A 26,151-nucleotide genomic window follows, 5' to 3' on the forward strand; every position below is an offset into this window, starting at 1 on the left:
GCAGTAACTTCCTCTTTTATCATTAATTAATTAATTTCTCTTTATGTGCGCTATTAGCATGTACATAAATCAATCTAGCAAATACACGTCCAATTAGTCACATTATATCCAAATACAAAATACATCTAATAAATCAAAACAAAATCTTTTATGCATATATTTAAATTAAAATATGGAGTAATCAGTAGTTTACAACTCATTCACGCTATCAAAATAATCATCAACTCAATAAAACTGTTTTTCACCCACAAAAACACACAGCGCAGATACAAACTGATTGATCGTGGGCACGAGACGCAGAGCCACTTGGCAGCGAATTGTAAACATTGGCAGCTTAAGTGAGCGTCATTTTTTGTATGGTTTTTTGACATTTTTTTAATATTTCAAGTCACTAAAACTTTCGTGCAGATACTCTGCTAGGGATGGCCATCATGCGCGGCTCTGTCGGGTGACTGCGCAGTGATGAAATATGCAATGGCTTTATGTCATGATAGAAGTCGTGTTTAAAACTATTTTAATGTTTTAACTTAAGTCAATAGTGGCAAAAAAATACGCATTTACGCCTGTATTTTTATAATATATTGAATATATAAGTTACTTAAAATTATATAAAAGATATTTTATGTATGTAATAAATAACATGTGGCTTAAAATCCTGTTTAAAAATTCTTGCGGTTACTACAATCTAAACATTTCCCTATCGCAGAAAGGAAATAACAAGTCTCCATCCAGATGTATTGTTTTCCAAAAATTGGTATTTCAAATTGCTAGACTTATTCGGTGTCTGTGCTCTTGGTGCTGCAAAGAGCAGTCGTTGTGCAGATGGTGTCATGTGTGTCGGACAATTCAGAGGTGGCCGACATCTTCGATTGGCAGGACCGAGGCTCATACAAACTCGGGTCCGGCGCGTATTTCGGTAAAAAGCGACGAAGAAGAGAATTGCGCACTTTTTGGTTCGTCACGACGCAAAAAATAAAGATGATGATTCCTCTGGAGCAGTTGATGACGTCGAACGGAATCCAAAACCACTTGGGCTTACTATTCACCGCCCAAGAAATCAGTTCCAATACCCAAGTTCCGCCCATCAAGATGAAGAGTTTTACATACAAGACAAATCTGGGAAATAATTGTTAAAAAATTAATAAATATAGAGATATTCTCTCACCGTTGTCGGTCCTCAAGTGCAGAGCTTGCTCCTGCTGCGTGGGTCATGCTGTCTCCTCTTTTCAAAACCTGCACCTCACGTTTCATGTTCGTGATTTTAACCAGGGTCAAAATAAAAAAGACAGTGTTTGCCAATAGCATGATCAACAGATGACTGTGGAAGAATATAAATTCCGTTTTTTTATCTAAAACAAAAATGCCGGATAAATTTTTAAAAACGATAATTTTGACTTAAATATGGCCTTACTTCTAAACCAACACTTGACTTTCCCGATTCCCGGCCACATGAAAGATTTTTCGTCCAGCGCGGCGTCGAGGATGATGGTGACGGTTATAACGATCAGCGGAATGAGCGTGGAATAAATTGCGTACATCCGAAATTTCTTATTCGAACTTTGGCTCAAGGAGCCGGTCATTTTCTTGAAATCACTGCAATTTTTGGATTAGACTCCAATTAAGAAAGCAGGATCCTAAACTACCTGAATGTCCAAAATATGTCAAAGCACATCGTGTTCAACCAGTAAAAGGAACTCAAAAGAAATCCAAAAGACATGTACGCTGAAAAACAAAGCATTGTAAATTGTATGCAAAAAAACTGAATTTGTCACACCGAAAAGTTTGCAAACAACTAAGTTGCTGTCAGTTCCAGAAAAGTAGGTGATGGTTAGGCCGATGTAGGCCATCATCAGGGTGAACGACTGGCACGCGATGCTCTTTCCGTGCAGATTTCGCATCTCGGGCGTGAAAACGAACGCGAGCAGCGTCAGCAACAAGCAAATTATGGAGAAAATCATGAAAACAGGGTAAATGTAGTGATGGATCTCTTTCTTCGGCCTTCCAGTTCCAGAGTCTGCACACATTAGGGTTTTAACATTGCCGTGTTGCTGGAAATAATTTATAAGACTAGGAGCTAAAATTGAATCCTCTATTTCTCACGTCGACAAGAACGCAATACTCGTGTCTGCCCAGAATAACCGAGGAGTTGCCGCCATTTATAACCAAAAGAAGCGAGCCGTTAGCCAGATGAATATGCTCTTCCTGGTAATAATTTTCCGGTTTTAAAACATACGCGTTTTTGCACTCGACCTCTTTCAAAACGTGAAAATGGTCGTGCAGACGCACGGCGTTCGTTCTGCCCTCGTGGCTCACGTTGATCCACATGTCACTCCTCAGCAACGTTAAATTCGCTTTGGATGCCAGCTCTGCAAAATGTTATTTTCAACAGTGTCATAGAGAAATGAGAAAATCGAATACCTGCGGAGCACTGGCGAATGCAGGCATTGGTATCACAAGGAAATGCGTCGAAGTCGTCTCCGCCGTCCTTGAAGAATTCTCCAATGTGTGTCTCGTTTTTCTCGTCAAACTTGTCTAGCTTAATCGGTGCATCCTTTTTCGTCGAATTATTCCCTTGAGCCAGAGCGGCAAGGCAAATAATTGGCACCAAAATCCCGAGAGTCAGCTTCATGCTGTGTTGACCCTGTTTTCCAATCGGCAGCAATCGAGTGCCGCAAAACAAACAAGTACGCGTGCTAACTACCTTAGAGGAAACAATTTCTGTCTTGGCCGGGGATTAACCGCGCATCCTCTTCGATCGGGAAATTGTTGAACAGCCGGATATCTGGCCACACATCAAAATACATTGATGTGGGAGCATTGACCGGCCGGCCGGCCGCAAATTCATCGACGACGTAAATGACAAAATCCTTCGACCAGCTGCTACGATGGTAGATTCGATCGTCACAATTGAAAGCAAGATGAAATTATGCATTGTTGCGTCTGTTTAGAAGAATAGCGAATCAAAATCAAGTTTTTTATGCTCCTCGGTATTTTTATTTGAGCAGCATTTTTAAGCAAAGCAAATAATATATTTAATATATTTGAGCGGGGACGTGAGCGCCTGCAATGTTGGCATCTATGCAACTGGCGCAACGTGCGCGTGTCTATATTATATTGGATTTTTGTACCGTAAACATTTGTTTCCGGAAATTGCAACCGCTGTGTTGTGTTAAAATTAATTTAAAAAAAAAAACAAATAACAAAAGCCACAATTGAATAGCAATATGGCAATTCTAGCATGGCTATTTTATTTGTATTTATTCAAATGTTTAACATTAAATTCCGCAGAATGGAAAAAGGTTTTTCTCTTTCTACAATTGAATATCTATAATAGTATTTAAATATAAAATATTCGACTAATTTACAAGTTCAGATAATTTGGTGTGAAAACTTCAATATTTCCTTTACTATAGTGAAAGACCCAGTTTTACAAAACTGATTCGATTTTCTCGTTTTGTTGAGTCGTGACACCAGCATCGTGCGAGTGGGACACCTCGGAAACCTTAGAGGTGCAGTATCGAGAGCCATTTGCACACCGGTCGGGCTGGAAACTCGGCAAAAAGCGCGCGAGGAGGGGAGTGCGCACTTTCCGATTCAGCACAACGCACAGGATGAAGATGATGGCGCCTCTGGAGCTATTGATGATGTCAAACGGCATCCAAAACCACATTGGTTTTCCACCCATCGCCCAGGAAATGAGCTCCATCACCCAGGTTCCGCCCATCAGGATGAAAAGTTTGGCGTTCAAAGCAAACCTGAGGTCATGAATTAATAAAATAATTTCTTCGTAATATGCTGAATTTACCGTTGACGGTCCGAGTAAGCAGAGCTTCCAGCTCCACCGTGGATCTTGCTGTCGCCTCTCTTCAGGCATCGCCTCTCTCGATTCATCCGGGTGATTTTCACGAAGGCCAGAATGAAGAAAATCGTGTTAGCAATCAGCAAGAGGAGCAGGTGAACGTGCAAGTACACGAATTCCGATTTACGGTCTGAAATTGGTAAGAAAATTGGGCGTGCAAATTCTTGCCTGAAGCTCTCTCACCTTTAAACCAGCAACTGTGTTGCCCTATTCCCGGCCAATAAGACGAATTTGTGTCCAGAGCAGAGTCGAGAGTGAAAGTGGTCAAAACAATGAGCAGCGGACTGAGCGTGGAATAAACGGCGTACATCCGAAACTTCTTTTTCGACGTCTGAAGCAGCTTTTTGAAATCACTGGAAACCGCGATATTATTTTATGCTCTCAGGGTGGCTCTGTGCTCATACCTGAACGTCCAAAAAATGTCAAAACACATAGTGTTCAACCAGAAAAAGAAGCTCAAAATAAATCCATAAGACATATACGCTGCAGCGGAAAAAATCAATTTAATTAAAATTTGATTGTGTTATTTTTACCAAAAATTTTGCAAGTGGTAGTTCCGTGCATTATACTCCCACACGTCTGCACGACGGTGAGACCGATGTAGGCCATCATCAGGGTGAACGACTGGCACGCGATGCTCTTTCCGTGCAGATTCCGCATATCGGGTGTGAAGACGAACGCGAGCAGCGTCAGCAGCAAGCAAACGATCGAAATAATCATGAAAACCGGATAAACCATGTACTTGGTGCTATTAGAGGTTTCGGTCATTTCGATCTCTACTTCTGTTTCGACATCGCAAATCCAGGTTTTAATATTGCCCTCTTCCTGTTGAGAAAATAAGCTTGTTTTAAAAGTATATTTCATCTTCGGTTGTTCTTTCTTACATCAGCAAGAACGCAATATTCGTGTTTGTGGAAAATAATGGACATTATGTTGTCATTTTCATCCAGATCCATTACCGAAAGCGAGCCGTTGGCCAGATGTATCATGCCTTCGGTCTCAAATTCGTGCTCGTTTTCACATTCAGTCTCGTTCAGGACGTGAAAATGGTCGTGCAGACGCACGGAGTACAGTTTTTCCTCATGGCTGACATTAATCAACGCACTTCTATCGTCCGTCAACAACGTTACATTTTGCCTCGCAGCGAAGGCTGAGTGAATGAAATCGTAATTGAATTAAAAATCAGATTTTCGTCAACCGCCGGTTTCACCTTTGGAGCACTGTCGAATGCAGGCGTTGGTGTTACAAGGAATTGCGTAGTAGTCGACTCCGTCCTTGAAGAATTCGCCTCTCGCGTAGGAAACTCCATTGTGCGTCACCGTCTCGTTTTTCTCGTTAAACTTGACGGCTCCATCCAGCTTGATCGGTGGTGCTTTCGTGAAATTCAGACCACCTGTTGCACCCACTGACGAGCTGATTGAAATTGCAACAAGAAGCTGAAGAATTAGCTTCATGATTTTCAATCAGCAGTGAAAGCTGGTGTACTGCTCAATTTTGTTTATAAACCGGAAATTTGAATTGATAAAAGGTGGTTTTTTCACACATGCTGGTTATCTGGGTCACTCTGGACTCTGGAGCTACTTCCGCGTTTTGAGATTTGCTCTAACATGCGCGTTACAAAATAATCAAATAAGGGAGAAATAATTTTTCAATTATTCGTATTTCGCCAATATTTTCATCCGATTTTATTTGAAGCGCGCTATTTTGTTATGGCACTTCTTCGGCCTGATCTGCCCAAACGCGCGCCTTCTGATCGCCAATCGCTACACAAGAGATGCCGTTTCATCGTTTCATGCTTATTCCTTTTCCTTATTTTTCCTATAACGTCCAGCGAGCACTGTTTGAATGAAAGTAGTTTCGGCGTCTTCCACGACACAAAATGTATTTTTCCCAATCCCGGACTGGCACCGTGACACTCCAAGGGGTGTCACATCACCCCCCCCCCTAAATAGGATACAAATTATGAACATAGAAAGGTTACACTTTTAGGGTGATTAAAATTCGAATAATAAAAACACCGCCAACCCGTTGGCTCGAATTGATAAGGCATTTCCTCTATATAGGAGCAGCCAACAACGCCTGCGTCATCTCTGAAGAGCCAAGTCGTAGTAGACCCTGCCGGAAGTTGTGAATAAACGAGCCTTCGACCTAAAAACGGAGCAAGGAAAATAACAGGGAAACTATATCGGATTTTGCTCTCTCCATCGGCGAGGAAATTAAGGAAATTAATTACTTGGCCTCTGGTTGTGGGTGATACAAGTTATCGATTTTCCTGGACTTGTGCTTTTCTTCAGCGTCTGCTGACATTTTTCCAGATATTCTAATCACGTGGAAAAAGGTTGCATACCTCTTTTTAACTGCCCCAGAAACTGCTGAAAGTCTGGTTACAACTGCTAAAAAAATCAGTAATTTCATTTCTTTGTACTGCACGGCTTTTATTTTTTTTATCGAATATACTTTTCAAAATAGATGTGATTTTTTTAATAAATGACACAACGTATCTTAACGTTATTATTATTCTTGTTTATTCTTTCTCTAGTCAAATACAATAACAGACATTACATTAAAAGAATATAAAGCTAATCGGAGAAGGGTACTAGTAAAGAAATTAATATATGCTTTCAAACTAATCTAATTGGATCGGTTAACTATACAGAATATAAATATCTCCCCGTCGCTGATTTGCATGATACAAACTAAATTTAAATTTTCCCTGCTTTGTCCTTTAACAATCATATGTTTTATTTCCAAATCCGGTTTGTGAGTTATCAATTTACGTTTGGTAGGACCGAGGCTCATGCGAACTCGGGTCCGGTGCGTATTTCGGTAAAAAGTGGCGCAGAAGGGAATTGCGCACTTTTTGGTTCTTGACGACGCAGAAAATGAAGATGGTGATGTCGAGCGGAATCCAAAACCACTTGGGCTCATTATTCACTGCCCAAGAAATCAGTTCAATTGCTCAAGTTCCGCCCATCAGGCTCATGTTCGAACATTTCCGGGTGTTTTTTGGAAATGAAATTTTTCTGAAAATTCTTTATCTGCTCTTTTTATCCCTGTCCTCTCGGACCGGGAAGGGCGCTTACTGCACTAGCACGAATGCTGAAACCCGGGTGCCAATAACACCGCGAACGGATTGAATGGGCGCACCAGGCCGCACAGGGACCCAGCCCACTGAAGGGCAACTTGCCTCCGCACCGAGGACTGCATTGAAACGCTAGACATTCGTCCCGTGAAGCCAAATCACGCATGCTGGAAAGGTGCAAACCAGCAAGTAGCGCGTCAGCCTAGAATTATGCAGACGGTCACCCATCCACCTACTGACTGCACGCAAAATAATGTTGCTTAACTTTGGTGATCTCACGAGATTCAACGTGCCCCCTAAAATTGGTCTCAGGGTACGTGTGAGCTTGTGTGAAAATTTCAAGGTGGTTTTTCGAAAAATTATATTTTAAATTTACAAAAACAAAAATTGTTCTCATTTTTGCAAATATTGTGAGCGCCAAATCTCGGGTTCTATAACTGTCAGAAATGCAAAAATCTGTTCGACTTCCCCTGGTGAGCTGAATGGTTTTTTTTTGGAGTGCTAACTTTTCAAACCTCAACCCCAACTGGCCATAAGTTCATTCCCCGAGTTGAAAAGTGATTTTTTAATCTTCGTGATTTTTTGGAAATTTGTATATTGTAAAAATTTTAATTTAGTTTAATAGTAACCTCGATGTACTGCTGTTCGACGACGAGAATCTGAGGCTAATTGGCGTGCATCAATTGAAAGATTGCGCGTTACTCAAAGTTGCTCCGACGCTGATGTGTGAATACAAATTTTGCTGCTGATACTGACAATGAGTGAGGCTGATTCTGCTGCTTGGACGTTGACGGAGCAAAGGTAACCCGCCGTGCAGGTTGCATACTCTGCAAGGCGGTCCTCCCATCATAATATAAATAAATAAATTGTGAAAATCACAATCTGGAGAAAAATTGCCTTTCATAATTAAAAACATAAAAAATTCGCATGAAAATAGTTCTGGCAAATCTCAAAACACGGAAGTATATAGCACCAGACCACAGTCCGGACTGGCTCATCATCAGCATAAATATATGTGTTCAGTGTCAAAATTCGCCAAAAATCTCCAGCAAATATGAAATTTTTTATATCACTCTGTAATCGATGGAAATAATTAATTTGGTCAGATGTTCTTGACACCGCCAAAACCGTTCTACGACCCGCGATTTTCGCTCTAAAGCCTGTTCGTTAACATCCTGCAAATTTGGAATTTATGCAACCGGCCCGACGTGCAAGTGCAGCGGGAAGCAAAAAATCACCTCTGCACACAAGTGCTGCCACCACACACACTACGTCTGAAACGCGGCAATTGCTTTGTTCACCCTGTCTAAAGAAGGGGCTATTTATTAACGTTAAGAGGACTTTAATTTGCATTAAGGTTTATCCGTTTTGAAAGCGAAACTGAGAAAGTTAAGAAATGTGTATTTTAATTAATAAGTAGACAAGCGATTATTATTATATTGCAAAATTTATTTAGAGATACGGAATTAACAAGCCAGGTAGGCAGTACGACATTTACAAGAAATGACAATGCTGTCCTATGCGTCAGCTTCCGATTTTTCTTCTCCAACCTCGCCAGCCAGAGCCTTGCCTGCCTTCTTCTTCTTTTTCTTGGCAGCTTTAGGGTTAGCTGATTGATTGAGGAGACTCTGCAAAGCGAATATTCGGGCAATTAGTCAAGGAAAGAGCAAAAGCAAAATGGTTAATCTTAGAGGTCACAGCCAGCCACTGGCGAAAAATTAAAAAGTGCAGAAGAAAAAAAGCCATGCGGCCCTTCGGGTCGTTAAGCAAAATCAATCTTCACTTTTTAAATATTGTCAGCCGCGCCAGCCGCCAGTGAAAGTGGCCTGCTGCAAAGAAATTTGGCCAAGCCAGTCACGCCAGCCGCCGCCTTAAATCTCGCAGTTGAGATCTCTAGTTTAACTTCACTGTCAGCGTCTATTTTGGCAAAAAGTGATCGGACATGTGGATACATGTCCCACTTTTGCAGCTTAAGTCGCTTTTTTGCTTTTCACCCGATTGCAACACCCGCGCCGTCAACACCGCAGACAAGGCAAGCCGAGTCTTGGCTGGGCGGGGCACGTTTATAAGGGTGTTTCGCTCTTAAGGGAGAAATCGATTAATTTTATTCACCTTGATCTCCTCGTCTTCCACAGTAAGCTCAGAGTGGTAAAATTCGGGCTCAAAATTGTAGCCAGTAATGCGGTGAGGTCCATTGGGCATGAGGAGGACAGTAAACTTAAAATGAGCCACTAACTCGTCTGTGAACAAAATTTGAATCATCAGTGACAAAGAAAGAGAGAGAATGATTAACTAAAATTGCAAAGTAAAATCAGATGGTAGTGCATGTGAAGTGGTATTTTTCATTTCTGTCTCAATAAGATGTTCAATCATCATTTAAACTCGAGAAAACGAATTCAATTGAATTCGGACACTCACTTGGCTTCTCATAGAGAACCTGGAAGGCGTCAATCAACTTGTGGTTGAGGCACTCGACAACGCCCATTCGTGCTTTGCCTTCTTCTGGCAGCAGCCGGATATTGAACGGCATCGTACCATACTTGTTGGAAATCTCGGCGTAGAACATGCGCGACGCCTTCAGCTTCAGCTGGTACGTCTCCTCCGTCTTCTTGAAGATCGACACTCTGGCGTCCCCTTCACGACCCTAAACACGCAAATTTAGCGTGAAAAATTCTCCCTCGACATTAACAAAAAATGCAAACTATTTTTAATAATTTAAAATTAATTTTCCCTTAAAAAATTAGCCGGCTAAATTGGCATTAATTAGGAAATAACAAAATAAAGAATTTAAGTAAAAAATCTAACTAGAAAAAAACTGTTTTGGCCAGAAATTCCAAACAATTTTAAAAATTGTCTGGTCAAAATTAAATGTTCAATGCGTCAGACACGCGGCAAATCGATATGAGCGCCAAAGCGGTTAGTGGAAATGATTATTGATTTATTCAACGTATCCGTCGGTTTGATTGAATAAAGAAAACATGTATCGTACGATTCCATCTCCGGTGCTGATGAGCACGTCCATGGCATAGACCTCGTTGGGCCCGATTTCGAACTTTTCGTGTTCCTTTTTCTGGGCGTCACTCGGATTCTGGATAATCGTCTTTTCGCCATCAATTTTGAACTGTTTAAGCTGATGGCTGAGCATGCCTTCGATCGGCTTGCACTTGTACGACTCCACCACCTTCTGCACAGCATCTGTTATCGTGTAAGTCTGCAACAATCGGAAGAAACTTATAAAATTTCATTAATTTTCTTATTTACTAAGGAGAAATAATTTGCTCTGCAATCATTTGGTAGTGCATGTTGTAATTTTCACGGGGAATCAATTTGCGATTCAGTTTTTTAATCATTTTAGAACAAGTCAGCAGATGAGCTATTTGGGAGCTGGAAGACGCACCTCATTTCCAGGTTTAAGAAGCCGAAGGGCGGCTTGGGAGGCAAGGTGCGCTGCCATCATCACATCGGCCTTCCTGCCGGTCACCTTTTTCTCCAGGCTGGCGCCCACAACCAACGAATGGGCCACCACAGCAATAAATCCATCCACATGGGCACCCATGTCACTGAAAATGGCAGTTATTTAATTACTTGACTCTTGATGAGGCATATTAATAATATATTTCAATTCAAGTGTTTGCTCTCTTTCTGGCGGATGTGCTGGGACATGACAGAGAGAGGTCTCACACCCACGGCGAAAGAGAAGCAATTTGATTTTCTTCCAAGTGCACAGCCCATGCTGTCACCACCCCAAGCAAGGCAAGCCAAGTTGGAGCTAAGCAGGGCACGAGAGTGCTGGAAGGGGCGGTGCAAGACTTAAGTATCGTTAAAATTATTACATTTTGACCAAGTCCTCGTCCTTCAAAATGAGGTCGGCATCGTTGGCCACTGGAGAGAAGTGGCAAATGCAGTTATTAACGGATATGCAGGTAGGGAAGGCGATTCCCTTTTTGAGCTCTTTCTCTTTTTTAAATACTTTGCTGGTTTCGTCTAAAATTTGTTGGTCGCCCCACTCGCACAGAGTTCTCACAGATGCACCCACCACGCACTTCTCCACCACTTGTTTCAAGATTCCTGCGCAAACAAATTCAATTAGTTAGTAAGCTTACGAGATTTATCTCATAAATTGGCCCATTTCGGCAGCATGTACGAACAATACTTTCGAAATTGCCGAGAGCAAAAGTTGGCCGAGTAAGCCACTTCTCCCGACGAAACCACCCCAATTTGATGCATCAACGTGCAAAGTACCTTTAGAGCGAGTACAAAGCCGGCTAGGGCACTAATTACACGAGTATTAGCAAAAATGCTCAAGTGCAAGACCCACATGGGTCGCCGGCCATGCCACCGTGCCCGCCATATGGCCATAGGCGGCGTCGTGGCAATTTTCGATTCTCTGAAGGGCCCGCGTTTCGGCACGCAAGTACACGATTATCGGCTCAAATTAAAGCTCGTAAATTCACTTACGATTGACAATATCGCCAGCCATTTTATACTTGGTGACGACCAAGTCCTCGGCGATTGTTTTCTCGCCCTCATCTTTATCCGCCATTCTTGCAACTCAAACTTTAACCAAATTGTCACGTGATCGGTGATCGAGACGCTCTCGCGCGGGAAAAAGCAAGGGGGAGTGGCCGCATTTGAAAATTTGTGGCAAGAAGCAAAGCAGACGTGGATTCTGTGTTAATGTATCTAAAATTGAAATGATTTTTTTTAAGAAGCCGAATAATTTAACGGTTTCAGTATGAATTTTGTCTCATTGAGGCGCAATGATTAGAATTCTCTAACCATGCTCAAATTCACCAGAAGATGGCGCCAAAGGTTTCTTCCAATGCATTCTGAAGATAATTTCTTTTCATCCAATTGTCGTTGAAATGTCAGCTTTTTTAATTATTATCATTTTATTTTACAATGTATGGAAAAAATACAGGCTTCGCCTGGTTGCACATCTCGCCAGTTCCTATGAGAATCGAGAATCCCATATAAAAGTTGGGGTGGCGAACATTGAAAGTCGCGGCAGTGTAATTTTTCAAAAATTAATAAAGAAAAAAATTGGGTTAGAGGAGAGAAACAAAGCTATTTTCTGCAGATGTTTTTATTCCAATGACTTTTTTGTGTGTTAAATCTGATTTTTGCTTGAATATCAACTGAGTTAACGCATTTTTGGTCACTAGAGGAGGAACATTAATAAGATTAGCATAGAATTAGATCAGTTACGGATACTCGAGACGAGTATACTAGACGGGAAAATGTTTTGAAAAGCAGTGCAGCAGTAAATGTACCATGCTCTATCGCGTTATAGCTACAGAAGAGAGGCCAGGATCTGATTTTTTTCTGGATGGTAACTAGAGGATTCGGTCTACAATGGGTTCGCTATAGCTGCACATCCGTCTTTTTAGGCGATCCACGTCTCAAATTACTGCTTTTGAAATAACAATAACAAAGTGAGGCGTGTTTGAAGATGCTGTACAACTCATATTATACAATAATTGACACACCGTTTATTGATGTGGAGCAATAAATTAATAAAAAATAATTTTCTCGCTCGAGATGCGAGTAAAAATATCAACCGATATTGCACAGAAACGGCTGACTGGAAAGGCATCCAAGTTTATCCCAATCATTCATAAATTACTATGTGTGAGAGATGCTTTATCTTTATCAATTCAATTCAGCTGCGGCGATCATCTTATCGGGTTGGGGCTCGAGGAGAGGGAGGACGCCAGGCTGCTCAGTCCGCTGCCTTGGCCAGCACTCATCGTAACTTTGTCTACCTCCTCTTCTACTTGGTTAAACTTGAGCTCTTGCAGTGTGTTGGCGAATTTGCTCCACTCGTCTGCTCTCGGCGTGGCCAGTTGCTGCGAGTCAAAATTAAATTAAGCATTTTCGTCATTATTTAATAAATAAATAGATACCTCGCCAACGTCGTAAACCCAGATTTTGCCGTGATCGTCGCCGACCGTCACATGCTGGCCAGACTGAGTCCACGAAACCTTGTTCAAAGCAGGAGCACCATCGACAATGACGCTGGCCATAGGCGCCTCTGTCTCTTGGTTCAGATTCCAGAGGTCCAGCTTGCCAGAGCCGTCCACGGCCGCGAACAGGGCTGGGTGAGTTGGCGACCACGCCACGTCGTACACGTAGTCGCCATTGTCCTCCAACGAATACAGCGGCTTGTTTTCCTATTTCAAACAAATTTATTGAAGAACCGACCGAGGTAAAAAACGAATGAGACCTTTAAGCTCCACAGCTTGATGGTCCAGTCGAAAGAGGAGGAGAGGAAAAGGTGGGAGAAGTCGATGGGTCCGGCCACATTGTGGGTGTGGATGCCGGTCACTGGTCCCTGGTGCCCCTCGTAAGTTTCTATCACACCTGCTCGAGACCCGTGTCTACAAGCTGCAAACGAAAGAACATGAGTGAAAAATGCGGGCGGCAAAAGGACAAGAAGATATACCTGTACAAATGGCACCTTCTTCACAGCCAACCACGAAATTGTTGACGTCGTTGTTGGGGAAGGCGAGGCTCTTGATGGCCATGGCCTTGCCTTGTTTGTTTTGCAGCTCCATGGTCTCCTGCGGCGCGGACAGATTGTCCAGGCTCCAAGAGCAGAGCCGGCCGTCGGTCGAGATGGAGATGAGGTTGTGTGCATTCGGCGTGCCGACCACGTTCAGACAGTAGACGGGGTGCGTGTGCGCCGCCGCAGACAGCGGCGTCCTCTGGATCGGCGTCCGTTTGTGCACTCGGTTGTCCCACAACACGATTTGGCCAGAGTACGTGCCTCCGAGGATCAGGTTTGGGTGAAAGCGGGCGAAAATCGACGACATCACCGGCGACTGACAGTGGAAAATGTATTCGGGCGTGGTCTTCTTGAATTTGGTGTTCCACACCAGGCAGACGCCGTCGGGGTCGTGCGGGCTGTCTTCGTTGATGTGGTAACTGGCCAGCAGCAGCTCAGGGTAGTGCGGCGACCAGTCCAGAGAGGTCACGCACCGGCTCTTGGACCAGCGCTCGTCCACGAACACGCGATTCAGCGAAAGCCGGGCCCGAGATTTCTCGTCACTTCCCTCGTCGCCGTCCAGGAGCCCGGTGTAGTCGATGCAGACGTCCACCTGCTCTGACAGAGCTCTCTCCATGATTCTCCCAGCGTTGTCGATGAAGCGTCGGAAGTCCTCGGAAAGAATTATCATTTGCTTCTGCTCCTCGCTCAGTTCCTTGACTGGCGAATTTAAAAAATTAATAATAATTACATTAAAAAATGCAACTACTCACTTTCTTTCTCGTGCTCGTGTTTGGCAGCCTCGGTTTCGACGGCCGTGATGGCCGGCTGCACCTCCTTGACCTGCGGAAGGCCGTGCGGCAAGATTCCAGGGGGCAGTTTGCTCTGGAAGAGGCCGCCCCCGTCCAGGTGCGGCGGCAGCGAGTGGTCCTCGTCCTCGGCTTGGTCGAAAGTCAAAACTGTGGTGAATAAGCTGGCCCCGTGACAAGAGGGTCCCACACACATGCACCATCCACGCACCCACCCCCCAAAATCCACAAACTAAAGAAAGGGCCTACTGCTAGAGAGGACGCATGCAAACTCAAATAAAGATAATCGCTCAAATTATAACGCAACGTTTCCAACTTAAATTAAAGACACACTCAGTGTAGACTGTACTTAACTAGCATGCAAACTCGATGAAGTAAAAAGCATGGAACTCAAGAGTAATATATATAATTTTCATAATTTACCTAAGAGAAAGTAATATCGGTAATAATTATAGTAATCTACAAAATAAGAACAAATTGTCATTTAATTTGCACTTGTTCGCTTGCGCGCAAATGTAAAGTAAATAATAAATATCTGAAAATGGTGCTTTCTTTGCTCTGGACATAGAGTGGAAACCTACCTGTGAATTCATCCTCCCACTCTAAAGCTGGGTTTAGATTGTATTCGTCTGCGGCAGCATGGGAAAGAGATAGAAAGAGTCTTAACTTCAATTTTTTATCTTTATATTCATTAATTACTATTTACATTTTCAAATTAACAAATTTAGTTTAGCAAACCACCAAAATTTGTTGCAGTTTAAGCATTTTCAGAGGAGCTGACAAGGGAAGCGCACCTAAATATCCAAATAATCATGTTTCTTTCCTCCAAGACAAAGTCCCCGTTTTTAGCAGTCAAAAAGCGATCTATTTTCGCTTGGCGGAGGCCGCGCATGTTCCGATTGGCCAATCAGAACCTCAGCGGTCCTACGCCGTGCGCAAATAGATCCCTTTTCCAAAGCACGGCGGGGAATTCGCCATAAAAAGAAGAAAACTAATATCTCTGCTTGAAAGAATTGTCCAATTCAGCTCCCAGTGCATCACAAATTTAGGCGTTTCGCTCCAAGCAAGTTAGTATTGAAGAAAATGCAACGCAAAGCGCATGATCATGACAACTAACCACAGCTGCTGCTAAATGAACGATTTAATTCCATGCTCGGCATGCTTCGAATTCGAAAAAAAATAGAGTGCTACATGTGCGATACTGAACACAATTAAAGCTCCGTCACTACTAACTCCCTTTTTCCAAATGAAAACAGGTAAAACGTCAGCCATGCTCCAAGAACGTGGACTCCGAGGGATGGGTGATGGTAATTCGTGCGGTATTGGCAAAAATGAATCCGAGGTTAATAGTGTCAAAACCAAAAACCAGAACAAATCAAGAGAGAAAAAATAACACAATACCTCACATGAGATAAAAATTAACAAAAGCGCAACAGAAAGATTTAACGTCGAAGAAGAAATTAAAATTATGGAATGTGCGTTAATGTTACCACTTGAGCGACTATCTTATAGTTTCTTAGAAATCAAGGGAATTTCCGAAATATTTTTAATAATTAAATAAAGAATCGTGTGAAAAAGAGGACCAAAATCAGGACACACTGATCGGTTTCGGAGGCAAAGAAAGTTGAAAATAAAAGTAATGCGAATTCCCAACTTACCGTAATAGTCGAATGCATGAGCTGAGGGAGGGGGAAATGGAAAAAAGAGAGCGTTTTACTAAAGTGTATCACAATCATCAAGTCAAGTTGTTCAGAGATTGACTAACTAAATAGCACGTGTCAGAGGAGACAAATAAATAGAACCATAGAGTGTTTGATCCAAATTAATCTCAAATAAAGGCTACATGCTTACAACACTGAAAATGCTCGAAAAAAATAAATAAACAAACAAACATAATAAGAGTTTGTAAAATTATTGACTGTTGTTTTTTGACAGAACTCACATATACGGCTGCAGCTTACATCTAAGGTAGAACCTAAAGAATAAAAAAGAAACAAAGTTGGTCTCTAGAGAATATAATTATGTATAAATTTAATCTGCCACTAGACTAGGTACAAAAACTAAGGAAAGGTGCAGCAAGAACACTACTACAGTTCTTTTGAAACCCTTCCCAAGGACTGCCCGCCGGTGAAACGAAGCAAATTCTTGAAATTCCGTGAGTGAAAGTATATGGCTCGCTTCTTTCCTACTAATGAAAACCCTCGACTCCTAACTATCGGTGAGTGAGTCATGAAAAGTGCGGAAATAATGAACTAATTTAGTGAGATTGAGATTACTAACCTTTGCGAGGCCTCCACCAATCTTCAAAGTATCCTTTGAGGGAAGAAGAGGAAGAACATGGGGAGAGGGATCCTTTTATTTAGTAGGCATAAACATTTGAAAAACACAGGCGACAATTGTCAGCACTAGCGCTAACCTACACTCACAATTCTGCTAAATGGGTTCTTTCTCTCTTTCTCGTGACTCCATAAACTTTAATAATAAAATGAGAGAATGATTTTGTCATGAATCCATGCACAATTTCCAAAGTTGGCATGATTAAAATTGCATGTGAGGCATTTTGTGTTATTATTAAAAAGAGAGGACAGGCCAATTGAAGAAACTTGCAATGTCCGAATGTGCGAACCAGCCAGAAGAAAATAAGGAGGAAAGGTGAGAAATGAGAAAGGTCTAAAAACTGCAACCAAGCAAAATCATCAGAAGATCATAATATATATGTGGTTCAAAAAACAACAAATCAATGGATTTTACAAAACATAAAATAACCAAGGATGGGAGAGAACAAACACTGAAATTAATAATGGAAAACTAAAAAGCTGGAAGCACTGACGCATCCAATTACAAGAAACACCTCAGTGCTATGGATTTATTTTAATTGCAACCCCTAGACTCTGTAATTTAGGTGCTCACCGTCTCGCTCGGGGCCCGTGCCGGCCGTTTGTGTTTGTTTGCTATAGACTACCAGTTCAGAGGGTGGGATGTTGGTCAGCTGCACAGGAACCACACTCAGCTGAGTCAGCTTGTTCTTCCTGCGAGACGAGGGATCAGAAAGCGAGTTCAATAAAACACCATTGCTTGCGGTTACTTTGCTGCCTTGAGCTGAGCGGCCGTGAGCGCCGCGTTCGGCTGGATGCTGTTTTCGGGCGTGGTGCCCGCGTGGCCGTTGTCCGGCAGGGAAGAGAGGCTGGACAGAGAGGACAGCACGTCCGACACGGGGGCCACGCCAAGCGAGCTGAGCATGTCGTCCACCTCCTTGCGCTGGTCCATGCTGCCCGCGCCCTGCGACGCCACCCTAAGAGTCGCATCTTCTAGCTGAGGGCAAAAAAAGTCACAATTTTGCTCACAGGCCATATTTACAAAGCAGACTGTGTGTTTCATCTTTACTTCCAATTTAATTTTAAAATTAAATTCCGGGGAATACATCGATTTGTCCAGTTAAATTTGAAACTGATTTAAAAAAAAAAAAAATCCCAAACGGTTCATTATTTTTGGAAGCTTATAAAGTTTTTACACGTGCTCTAACTGACAATGAGTGATAAAATACCAATTCATTATACGGAATACAGAAAGAACTCTAAAAGGTCACCAAACGCCTTTTTCCTCCCACAAGAAGCCTGTTGTAGGTAAATCGCTTACAATTCTGCTAATGATGAGCGAAATACTGATTATTTGGTGCCTCCTACCAGCCAAAGAGATGGTCTCTTTGATTTAAAACTCGCAGAAACACATTTAAGTTGAATTAAGCCAATTTAACTGCGAATGAAGAGATCCGACAGAAGCAGAAATTCTTCGCTTAAAAAATCCTCGACGCTGATTGGCTGACGCAACGCGCATGTCCGCAGTTGCTGCGCAATTCGTAACACATACCGTAATCTGTTGCCAGGTGACCGCGGGTGCTGCCAATCAGCGTCGAGAATTTTTCGAGCCAAAAATTTAACAACTTAAAATGTGTTTCTGCGATTTTAAATCGTTGGACTATCTCTTTAGCTTTTCGCTGCAAGAAGACATCCACCAATTGGTATTTAGCTCATCAAAAGCAGGATGGTCCCTCTTGAAGGTATAATAATAATTATTATGAATTAAAATAGACAACTTAAATAATGCCATCACTTAATTTTTTAAACAGCGATTGTCACATACATATTTATTGTAAAAAATATTTTTTTTAGTTTAGCGGTAAAATTCCGTCAAAAACACGGCAATAAACAACACAACAAGAGATAATAAAACGTTTCAGGTTGAAAAAACATTATTAGAAACATCTGCGCAGCGCCGGCTGGACCGAAGTGACTCGACTTTATTGCGAATTCCTCCGTGCATCGCTGCGTAGGGGTCCAAATTACACGAATTTGTGACAATCATGAATCAGAGCGAGTGCCGCTTCCGTGCGATCGACCGGCTCAGCAGCCGGGTGGGCGAGTCAACGAACGCAAAAAGCCAGGAATTCGCGTACATTGCGATGCAACGAGCGTGACACTGTTTTTCGCGTTTCGGCCGCCGACAAACCTCTTTGGCCGCCCGCTGGCTCTCCTGGCTCGCTCTTCGCCGCCGCAGCTCGAGCAACTTGGCCTGCTTCCTGGCCTTTTCGGCCTTCCACTTGTCGCTGGAGAACATGGCACACGCACCATGTGACCAACCAGCAGCTGCACTGGCACTCGAACCAGGAGCCGACTGCAGCGCTTCAGGTGCCCAAGGTCATGAACGTCGCTTTCGCGCACCAATTTTTTACTATCCCTCGTGAAATATTATTTTTTTCTCCCTCAAAGTTTCACGCACTGCCGGCCGCGAGAAGAATTATTATTGCATCTTAATTACAGGCTTTGGAATATAAATTGCGCCGATTTGTTCCAAGTGCAGAGAGAATTTTAATTTAACGCAAGCTGGAGGGAAAATTTGATTTGCAAATGAACTTTCTGATAATTTGTGGCGTTTCATGTCTGATTAAATTTAAAAATTTGAAATGGTTCAAATGGCTGCGAATTAATTGAATAAAATAATTTAGGACCTGTAAGAAGCGATTAATTTTTAAAAGATGACGCTGTAGCTTTCGTGTATGCATATAAAAATAAATAATTACTTCATTCCGCGTGCAGAAGGCACGCAAGGCAGCTCTTTCGTAAAGCAATCCCTTTACGGCAGTGGAAACAAAAAAGGATTGGCCGGATGAAGGATGAAGTGCCATTTATGCGACCCTTTGACAAAAGTTAATGCCTTCTCGACGTGAAAATTCAAGTTGCTCTTGCATGAAAGGAGACGCCCAGGTTGGCAGAAGATGCGAAACCGGGCCAGGAGCCTTCTCAGGTTTCGCAAGCAGCTTTATAGTTAAAAAGCCCCTAAAGTGCAAAAATTTATACACTCTAATAAGCAAATTTTTTTAAATCGGTGGTGTATTTTTGTAGCTTGAAAGCGAGCGAATTTAAAGGCAAAAAAGTTTTTAAGAGGCCGCAGCGAATATGAGGTAGGTTAGTACTTACATTGGCTTGCATTTTCCGAAACCACTGTAATGATGAACCCTGACAAGAATTAAAAATTCTATTTTAGTCTGAGCGGCCGCACTTCTTGCATTATTGCACGTCACACTGATAAAATAAAATTATGCTCACAGTCAGACAAGAGACAGGGTGCAGTTTATCGACGTTTCGACGAGAGGCAGTAGGCAGTTATATGTACATAGGCGGCACAAATTGCACACAAACCCACACGTACAAAGAGTGCGCTTAATTGCATTCGTCTCGCGGGGGTGAGTGACATTTCTGTCTTTCTTTCGCCGACCGGCATGCGCGCGGTAATTAAATAAATACCATTTAAATTTGTCGGCAAAAAATTGCGTGTGTAGGTGTGCAGGGTAGGAGGACCCTGGCAAAGGGCCCTCGGAAGGGCGATTGCAAGCGAGGCAGCCAATCGGTGGTTTACCTCTTTCTGCTCCTTCTCGCGCCTCCGCCGCTCCTTTTCCTCGCGGATGGCCTGCAGTTTGGCCTTCTTCCTCTCCAATTCCGCCTTGCGATCCGCCATCGTGGCCGCTCCTAGAAGACACAAGCAACGGGGGCAACGCCCCTGACCTCTTAGTGCGGGCTTCGGGAGCGGCGCCCGGCCGGCGCCCAGCCGTCAAGCATGCCTCTACCTCGAGTGGCGATTCCTCCCAAGGATCACAGCCTCTTCGCCGGTCAGTCGAGTGCCACAGCGCTGCCCAAAATCAATAACTCGACCATTTACCTCGCAGACGAATCGGCCCCGACGATTAATTGATGCTCGACTGTCACAGCGCTTCTAGATTTCGCCGTCAGAGGCGCTACGCCCCTACGGCAGAAGGAGCGCCACTACAGACGACACTGATTATCACAAAAAATGAATAGTATTATAGGCTTTTGTCCAGGACAGGAAAGAGGAAAGGTTCTGGCATAATGGTATGAGAATGAAACCTAGACTCCATTCTACATTGACGAAAAAATCCGACTTTCTTATATTTGTGCAGTTTAACGGGTGCTGGGTGCTTGATTTTTTAAAAAAAAAATCGTTCAGAGGTTGGTAGAAGAACGAAAATTTGGACTCATCTAGTCAAGAGGAACAACTATCCTGTTGGCCTTTAAGTGATAATATGATATAGGTTAAAGGTCACTGTTATCAAATTTAAAAATTAATATGTAATAACCACAAAATTGGGTGCTTGTTCGGGGTTTTGAAAAATGTTTACACGCTTAAATCTCATCTTCTAATTATCGAATTTTCAAAAACTACATACCACTACATCTGCTAATAGACTTCAAGGTCTCATGCATACTCCTCTCTATGCAGCCGAAGTCTAAACGGTACCACCCCTTGAATCTACATCTTACTCCCTTAAATTCGTAAAATTATAAAAATCATTGATATCTTTAAAATTAAATACACAGTGAATATTCTCATTAATTGTGTCTAATTTTACTGTTGTTTGTTGGATTTAATTTGTTTCAAGAATTTAGAAACTTCATCTTAAAGTAAAAATTAAAAACTAAGTTTTATTTCATAATTTATAATCGCTCTCTCACAGCCGTCACAACTGTTTCAAGGACGACACGATACCCTTGTTGCTTCAGTGTCCCAAAAGATTTTATAAATGAGAAAATTCAAAGAGGTGAGATAAATATCAATTGACTGGACACTGTGCTTGGTCTGTGGCTCTGATCTCATAGACTGTCCAAAATGGCTCTGCTGAACAGGCTTTACGGAAGAAAATTAGGATCAACCACGTCTGCACTCATGCGTCCTTCATGTTGGCCAGACTTTCTGGGGAAAATTCAAGCACCAGAAGTCTTTTTCCATTCAGTAGCCTCGTGAGCTTCTGTAAAAATGAATCTTAATTATTTTCTTCTGTCACACACAAAAAGGTTGTAGGACTTGCGTTGATAAAGGCTGCATTGAAATTGGAAATGGCCCTTGCAGTAGCATCCGCTTGAGGGAACAGACTTCTTCCGGTTTATCCAAGTGTTCAAAGCTGACAAGCTACAGGCCATCAGGCTGCCTTCCAAGAAGATCGTTTTACTGATGGATACGGCCATGGCCTTCTTTCTGGAGTCACTTCCTCGACCTTTATCTTCTGGAAGTGCAGCTTTGAATTCCTCAATGGCCGAAAGCTGCTGGCAGTTCTCAGCTGACCTCTCCCACCACCTAAAATTAAATAAACCAGTGAGTTTGATCTTTAAAGCCGCGTTTTTTATGTACTAACCTCTCGTCTGCTGACTCGGCACGTCAGTTTTAGGAACCGGAAATGATGAGACCAAAGCGTCGAGCATGCACAGATGAGGTGACATCACGTCATAGGACGGTTCTGGAAGTCTTATTGGACTAGGCAGCGACAAGCCCAAAGAGGGTGTTGGCTCTATTATCCCAACACCAGGCAGCTTTTGCGACTGTTGTCCGTCTGGATGGCTAGGAAACTGGGGCTCCACGCGTACTTTAACAAAAAGGAGTTGCTGGGCAAGTTGTTGGCTCGGCATACCCGTGGCCGCCTCCGCCGGCCTCATCATCATTGGGGGCACAGCCCTCTCAGCCCTCCAGGAGGGATTATTGTAGGGCGGCGGCTGGTGGGTCTGCTTCTGTAGCTGTTGTCCGGCTGGATGACAAGGGATCTGCAGGGCATGTTGTCTTGGCCTGCCCGTGGCCGCCTCCGCCGGCCTCATCATCATTGGGGGCACAGCCCCCCCAGCCCACCAGGAGGGATTGTTGTAGGGCGGCGGCTGGTGGTTCTGCTTCTGTGGCTGTTGTCCGGCTAGATAGCGAGGGATCTGCTGGGCATGTTGTTGTCTCGGCCTGCCCGTGGCCGCCTCCGCCGGCCTCATCATCATTGGGGGCACAACAACCCCAGCCTTCCAGAAGGGACTGTAAGGCGGCGGCTGCTTCATCTGTGGAGCCCCTAGTCCAGAGTATTGGCCTCTGTAGGTCATCACAGAGCCCTGGCCGCTGCCATCGAGTGGAGCGCTGGTGCTCAAGTCAATACCTCGGGTGGCGAGGTAGCTGGGGTCTGCTGCCAGGAAAGCGTCCTCTATTTTGACGATCTCTTCAAGGGTAAAAATATTTGCTGCAAAACAGAAAATGGGCCACAGATGTTAAATAATTAACAATGGAACAGTAAAATGATCAACCTCAAATCTGCCTTCATAAATATTTAATAAAAAATAGTATACAGAATAACATGATGGAATCTATATTTCAAATAAATAGTTCCCTTTAATTTTCACAATTTTTGTTAACATAACAAAGTTCAATCTGAAGAACAAATAGTACAAAGATTAAAATAAATTTGGAAAATTACAAGATTTACTGGCAATTTTTATAATTTTGTTCGATTCTGGATGTTAAAGCATTTTAGAAAGATAAATAATATTTTCTGTGCAGAAAACAAAAATTAGCTGACTGTCAGCCAATGCCCTAGCTGGATTGGTTTGCGAAGGGCACGAAGGCTTCAACAGATGGCGCTATCGTAGTAAAATTCTTTTAGGATTTTAATTAACTCCCGCAGCGATTTAAGATTTAAAATCCTGCTGCTATGCAATCTGCTTCTTGAATTATTTCTTTCGTTTCAAAGTAATCTTTATTATGGTTCTGCAGGGATATTTTCTTTAGACGTGCTGGAAACCAAAATTAGTCCAGCCATTTGCCGTTGAAGCGTCGGAACAGGTGGAACAAATTTTATATTTCAAAAATAGTTTTCCACACGATTCTACGGTGATTGGCTGAACCGATTTTGGTTTTAAGCATGTCAAAAGAAAACATGGAAAATACACATTGGCAGGATTGAGCCTGAAATCGCAGCGGAAGTGCCTTAAATTCGAATGTATACGGTGCCGCCATCTATTATAGCGCGGCTTTGAACACTAATGGCCGGCTTACCAACTGAATGTGGCCAGAGTAAAATGGGAAATTATTAATTTTACTATCAAGACAAGTAATTCTGTCCTCTTATTGTTTTAAAACAGCAATTTTGGTTATCAGGAATTAAGCAAAAAAAATTATGAGTACAGAATTACAAATAGACAATATAATCTGTTGGCGTCCTTTTTTAACCAACACTTAAAAAGATTAAATTTCCATCACAGGTGCATCACGCCTATTTATAAAAATTGCAATGAAAATTTCCTTTTCTGAAGTTCATATCCCGCCAATTTTTGATTTTAGATCTCAAACTATCATCATTAAATTTAGTTGAGGGTAATTGTGTTAATTTTCAACCACGGTGTCGCAAGTAATTCTAAATGGCTTCTATGCGTAAAGAACATGTGGTAATAGAAATAATTCCACCATGTATTTTCCGAATTTTCGGAGGGAAATCCACAAAATTTAGTGTAAATCAGCCCCCGGGTTGAAAGCTCGAGTAAATAATCGAAATTTAAAATGTAGGAACTACCTGAAGCATCCATGTTTTGATTGTTTGTGCTATGAAGCCGATGAAACCACTAAAAATCCGTATGCAGCTGATGACCGTTTTTTCGATGTGACACAGCTCCGGTAAGTATCATCCCTCCCCTCCCACATACAAAAGGTGGAGGAACTATCCCTCCCTTCAAATTTTCCCGCGTGAACCTGAGACTGAAGCCGAGGCGCAAGGATTATTTGGAAAATTCAAATCTCAAAACACGAAATGGATTTTAATTTGCGTAAATTCATGGGCGATCGAAGTAAAATCAACACTCGATTCATCGCACAGCGCATAGGGGAGGGAGGAAAGGTGCAAGAGAGTAGCTCGAACAAAGCGACATAATCATCGACTGCACGGTCAATGGAAGTAAACTAAACCTCACCTATAAATATGGAGAATGACTTTAAAAATGCCAATTACTGCGAAGAGGCCAGCCTAGCCGAAATTTTTGCCCGGTGGCGGCTGCCCATATGACCCAAAATTTGACGGCTGGCTGAGGACCTCTACTGCAAAGAGAGCCGAATCGCTGTCCAGGGGCTGTAGAGGAAACACAAAGCAAAAAAGCTCCAACATGAAATTTAAATCATACCGATACACATCACTTGAGATTTTCCTAGTCTGTAGACATCTCAAGTCCCTAAAAGTTTGAAAATGACAATGGCTTCACCTGTTGGCAGAAAATAAAATCAAAGGTAAAAGCAAATAAATTCAAGGGTTTAAAACGGGATTCACAAAATTTTAGCTACATCATGAAAAAAATATTTAATATATAAAGGGCAAATCAAAGTTGGATGTTAATAGTGTGGGAGAATAATATTTAAATTTGCGAAAAAGCCACAAAATCTTCTATAAATGCAATAAATTAAAACAACTAATCCATCAGCTACCAGGAATTAAAGATATAATTTAAGACAGCTGGGTCCGCTCGACAAAGCTGGGTGGTCACATAGTCTGACGAACAAGAGGAGCATGATGACCGTAGAAGGTTATAGTTCCCGTCATTGTTAGAAGCCAACTTATTTGGTGTTGATCTGAATGCTGTGCTTCATTTCATGTCTGATTGCAGATTGGGGCTGAGGAAGGTGATAAATAATTAGACGAGCGCGCAAATTTAGAGTTTTTCTTACCAGGAAAAACATCACAAGCGCCGGTAAGGTGAAAATATATCACTTGAAAAAAAAATACTTTTAAAAAGGACAATAAACTTAAGCGGTATACCTACCTTACGTAGAAAATGCTCCATGCATATCGTGTGTGATATTGACATACAAACCGAGGTAGCCCGAACCAAATTGTCGATTGTTTCCGAATGACCTACGAGGCGCGAATTTTTCCAACTATAAATAAAAACATTCAGCCATTCATTCAGCATTCTCTTCATCCTACTACTTTCATGCCATGGTCAGTGCCCTATGATTATTTGGTATTATTTAAAGAGTGTGGCTTCAAAATTCGAATTGCTCAAATGTATCCCAACGGAATGAGAGGCACACCGGCGCAGACTTGCAATTTTTTATTTTCGCACCTTTCCAACGGTTTATAGGGACAAATATCTATAAAAGGGCGTTTCAATAAAAAAAGAAAAAGGCGAAAAGATGACCACGATTGGGCCCAGGCTCCTCTGCGGCCACTCATTCTCATCTTATCCGCTCAGCGGTGTTATTGGGACCTGGGACCACGGGATGTGCTGATCAGATAAAAAAATCGCTCAGCGGTGTTATTGGGACCTGGGACCACGGGATGTGTTGATCAGATAAAAAAAATCAACCTATCTAATATTATTACTTTGCCAATAATTTTCGAGCATCGAATATAAAATTTCTACTTTCCTCGACCTCTGTTCTTACTTCGTTTCACTTTCAATATAAACGGTGTCCATTAAAAACTATTTGATAAAATATAAAAACAATTTATAAAGAGATGAAATTGAATTAAATATTAAATATTGTAAAAAAAAGAAAAATAAAAAACACTCCACTCGAGAAATGTTGCTAGAATATCAGTTCATTTCGGATTTTCGTG

The 26,151-nt window shown here is 42.3% G+C and overlaps 5 protein-coding genes and 1 long non-coding RNA gene across 41 annotated transcripts; 1 reads left to right on the forward strand and 5 right to left on the reverse strand.

Annotated features, from left to right (window-relative positions):
* Positions 1 to 9: 9 nt before the first annotated feature.
* LOC135936956 (G-protein coupled receptor Mth2-like) lies at positions 10 to 2,029 on the reverse strand. The gene is made up of 5 exons (XM_065479980.1): positions 1,775 to 2,029; positions 1,644 to 1,722; positions 1,412 to 1,593; positions 1,166 to 1,349; positions 10 to 1,116 (listed from the first exon to the last, which is right to left on the reverse strand). The coding sequence occupies exons 1-5, from the start codon at positions 2,022 to 2,024 to the stop codon at positions 774 to 776; spliced, it is 1,038 nt and encodes a 345-aa protein (XP_065336052.1). The 5' UTR covers positions 2,025 to 2,029; the 3' UTR covers positions 10 to 773.
* Positions 2,030 to 2,997: 968 nt separating this feature from the next.
* LOC135935898 (G-protein coupled receptor Mth2-like) lies at positions 2,998 to 5,333 on the reverse strand. The gene is made up of 7 exons (XM_065478522.1): positions 5,070 to 5,333; positions 4,744 to 5,009; positions 4,393 to 4,684; positions 4,264 to 4,342; positions 4,043 to 4,212; positions 3,806 to 3,989; positions 2,998 to 3,755 (listed from the first exon to the last, which is right to left on the reverse strand). The coding sequence occupies exons 1-7, from the start codon at positions 5,311 to 5,313 to the stop codon at positions 3,428 to 3,430; spliced, it is 1,563 nt and encodes a 520-aa protein (XP_065334594.1). The 5' UTR covers positions 5,314 to 5,333; the 3' UTR covers positions 2,998 to 3,427.
* A 3,035-nt stretch (positions 5,334 to 8,368) lies between these two features.
* Positions 8,369 to 11,538, reverse strand: LOC135937988 (proliferation-associated protein 2G4). Its single transcript, XM_065481450.1, has 7 exons — positions 11,400 to 11,538; positions 10,775 to 11,009; positions 10,339 to 10,501; positions 9,931 to 10,152; positions 9,360 to 9,585; positions 9,054 to 9,181; positions 8,369 to 8,569 (listed from the first exon to the last, which is right to left on the reverse strand). Exons 1-7 carry the CDS (start codon positions 11,482 to 11,484, stop codon positions 8,459 to 8,461), a joined length of 1,170 nt encoding a protein of 389 aa, XP_065337522.1. The 5' UTR covers positions 11,485 to 11,538; the 3' UTR covers positions 8,369 to 8,458.
* Positions 11,539 to 12,011: 473 nt separating this feature from the next.
* sw (short wing) lies at positions 12,012 to 20,510 on the reverse strand. 36 transcript variants are annotated; one of them, XM_065481416.1, is made up of 14 exons: positions 20,359 to 20,510; positions 20,151 to 20,260; positions 19,712 to 19,750; positions 17,323 to 17,549; positions 17,148 to 17,266; positions 16,518 to 16,550; positions 16,180 to 16,212; positions 15,896 to 15,916; positions 14,819 to 14,866; positions 14,202 to 14,369; positions 13,387 to 14,148; positions 13,168 to 13,328; positions 12,848 to 13,114; positions 12,012 to 12,790 (listed from the first exon to the last, which is right to left on the reverse strand). In XM_065481416.1, exons 2-14 carry the CDS (start codon positions 20,247 to 20,249, stop codon positions 12,617 to 12,619), a joined length of 2,151 nt encoding a protein of 716 aa, XP_065337488.1. In that variant the 5' UTR covers positions 20,250 to 20,260; positions 20,359 to 20,510; the 3' UTR covers positions 12,012 to 12,616. The 36 variants fall into 36 exon arrangements, with proteins under 36 accessions (XP_065337488.1, XP_065337482.1, XP_065337487.1 ...); XM_065481410.1 differs by having other exon boundaries at positions 16,518 to 16,589; XM_065481415.1 differs by lacking the exon at positions 19,712 to 19,750 and having other exon boundaries at positions 16,518 to 16,589.
* A 9-nt stretch (positions 20,511 to 20,519) lies between these two features.
* LOC135937990 (uncharacterized) lies at positions 20,520 to 22,101 on the forward strand. The gene is made up of 3 exons (XR_010574586.1): positions 20,520 to 20,641; positions 20,710 to 21,899; positions 21,967 to 22,101. It is a non-coding gene; the product is annotated as an uncharacterized LOC135937990 (long non-coding RNA).
* LOC135937989 (YLP motif-containing protein 1-like) lies at positions 21,207 to 22,657 on the reverse strand. Its single transcript, XM_065481452.1, has 3 exons — positions 21,940 to 22,657; positions 21,616 to 21,881; positions 21,207 to 21,555 (listed from the first exon to the last, which is right to left on the reverse strand). Exons 1-2 carry the CDS (start codon positions 22,655 to 22,657, stop codon positions 21,727 to 21,729), a joined length of 873 nt encoding a protein of 290 aa, XP_065337524.1. The 3' UTR covers positions 21,207 to 21,555; positions 21,616 to 21,726.
* Positions 22,658 to 26,151: the final 3,494 nt, after the last annotated feature.

The sequence above is a fragment of the Cloeon dipterum genome, chromosome 2 (assembly GCF_949628265.1).
Source record: "Cloeon dipterum chromosome 2, ieCloDipt1.1, whole genome shotgun sequence".
NCBI classification, from domain to species: Eukaryota; Metazoa; Arthropoda; class Insecta; order Ephemeroptera; family Baetidae; genus Cloeon; species Cloeon dipterum.